Below are 894 nucleotides of genomic sequence, written 5' to 3' on the forward strand. Positions count from 1 at the left end.
GGTTTCGCACACGCATTGGGAGAACCAGGGGCCGTCCTGGGCTCGTCGCGTACAACCACGTCCCGAACATCACGTAGCAGAAGTACTCAAACTCCGTCGTGACCAGTGACAGCTCCCTGTTCGCGATCCTCGCCAGTACCTCCTCCGCGTGCAGTCCGACGATCTTGCACAGAGTATCCGATATGTACACGTGCGCTCGCTTCCCCGTAGACGGATGCAGATGCTGCTTGACCGTCCCGAGGCTCTGCTCCCTGTAGAACGCTCGCTCAAGCTCCAGATCTTGCTCAGACACTGTCTCGCTCTCCATCAGCAGCTGCCGCTGCAGCCCTCGACCTTGCTTCTTTACCAGGTCCGCCACGAGGATCTCGATCGCGTGCAGTGCCCGGGAAGCGAGACGAAGATGTTCATCAGCTCCTGCGAGCTGAAGCCGAACTCCCAGTGCCTCGCCAGCACTCGATCTGGCCAGCCCATGGAGTTCATGTGGTCCCGCAGCAGCGACGGCTTGTCGAAGGACAGGCTTCGGATCCAGAAGTCAAGCGGCTTTTCTATCTCCACATTCTGCCAACCATGTGGGTCTACATGCGGGAGCGGTTTCATCCATACTTGCGTAGCCTCTTCTTCTGCTCCTCCACCTCGTTCACCCTGCCGTGAGTGCAGCACATCCATGCTTGGAGATGTTGACTCTGACTCGTCGTCGCACTCCTCCACCTCAAGGCCCTCCTCCTAGTTGTCCAACGTGTTCACCCGCATCAGCCGCAGCTCGTCATACATACATGCAGAATCTCACTTCAGGTGCTTGCAGCGAGAGCACGGACGAGCTTCGTCGCACTTTGCCTTCGCATTCTTGCAAACTAAACAAGAGTTGGAGCCTCTAAGCCTCAAGACCTTCTCCTC

At 57.7% G+C, this 894-nt stretch overlaps 1 protein-coding gene across 1 annotated transcript in view; it reads right to left on the bottom strand.

Moving 5' to 3' along the window:
* GUITHDRAFT_105574 (hypothetical protein) overlaps window positions 1-597 on the bottom strand; it is a gene marked incomplete at both ends in the record, with an annotated part of 1,387 nt that extends 790 nt beyond the window's left edge. The window contains 2 exons of the mRNA XM_005835870.1: window positions 11-251; window positions 347-597. Of these exons, the coding sequence (XP_005835927.1) occupies window positions 11-251; window positions 347-597 (492 nt within the window). The remainder of the gene's footprint in view (window positions 1-10; window positions 252-346) is intronic.
* Window positions 598-894: the final 297 nt, after the last annotated feature.

Source organism: Guillardia theta (genome assembly GCF_000315625.1).
Source record: "Guillardia theta CCMP2712 unplaced genomic scaffold GUITHscaffold_20, whole genome shotgun sequence".
NCBI lineage: Eukaryota > Cryptophyceae > Pyrenomonadales > Geminigeraceae > Guillardia > Guillardia theta.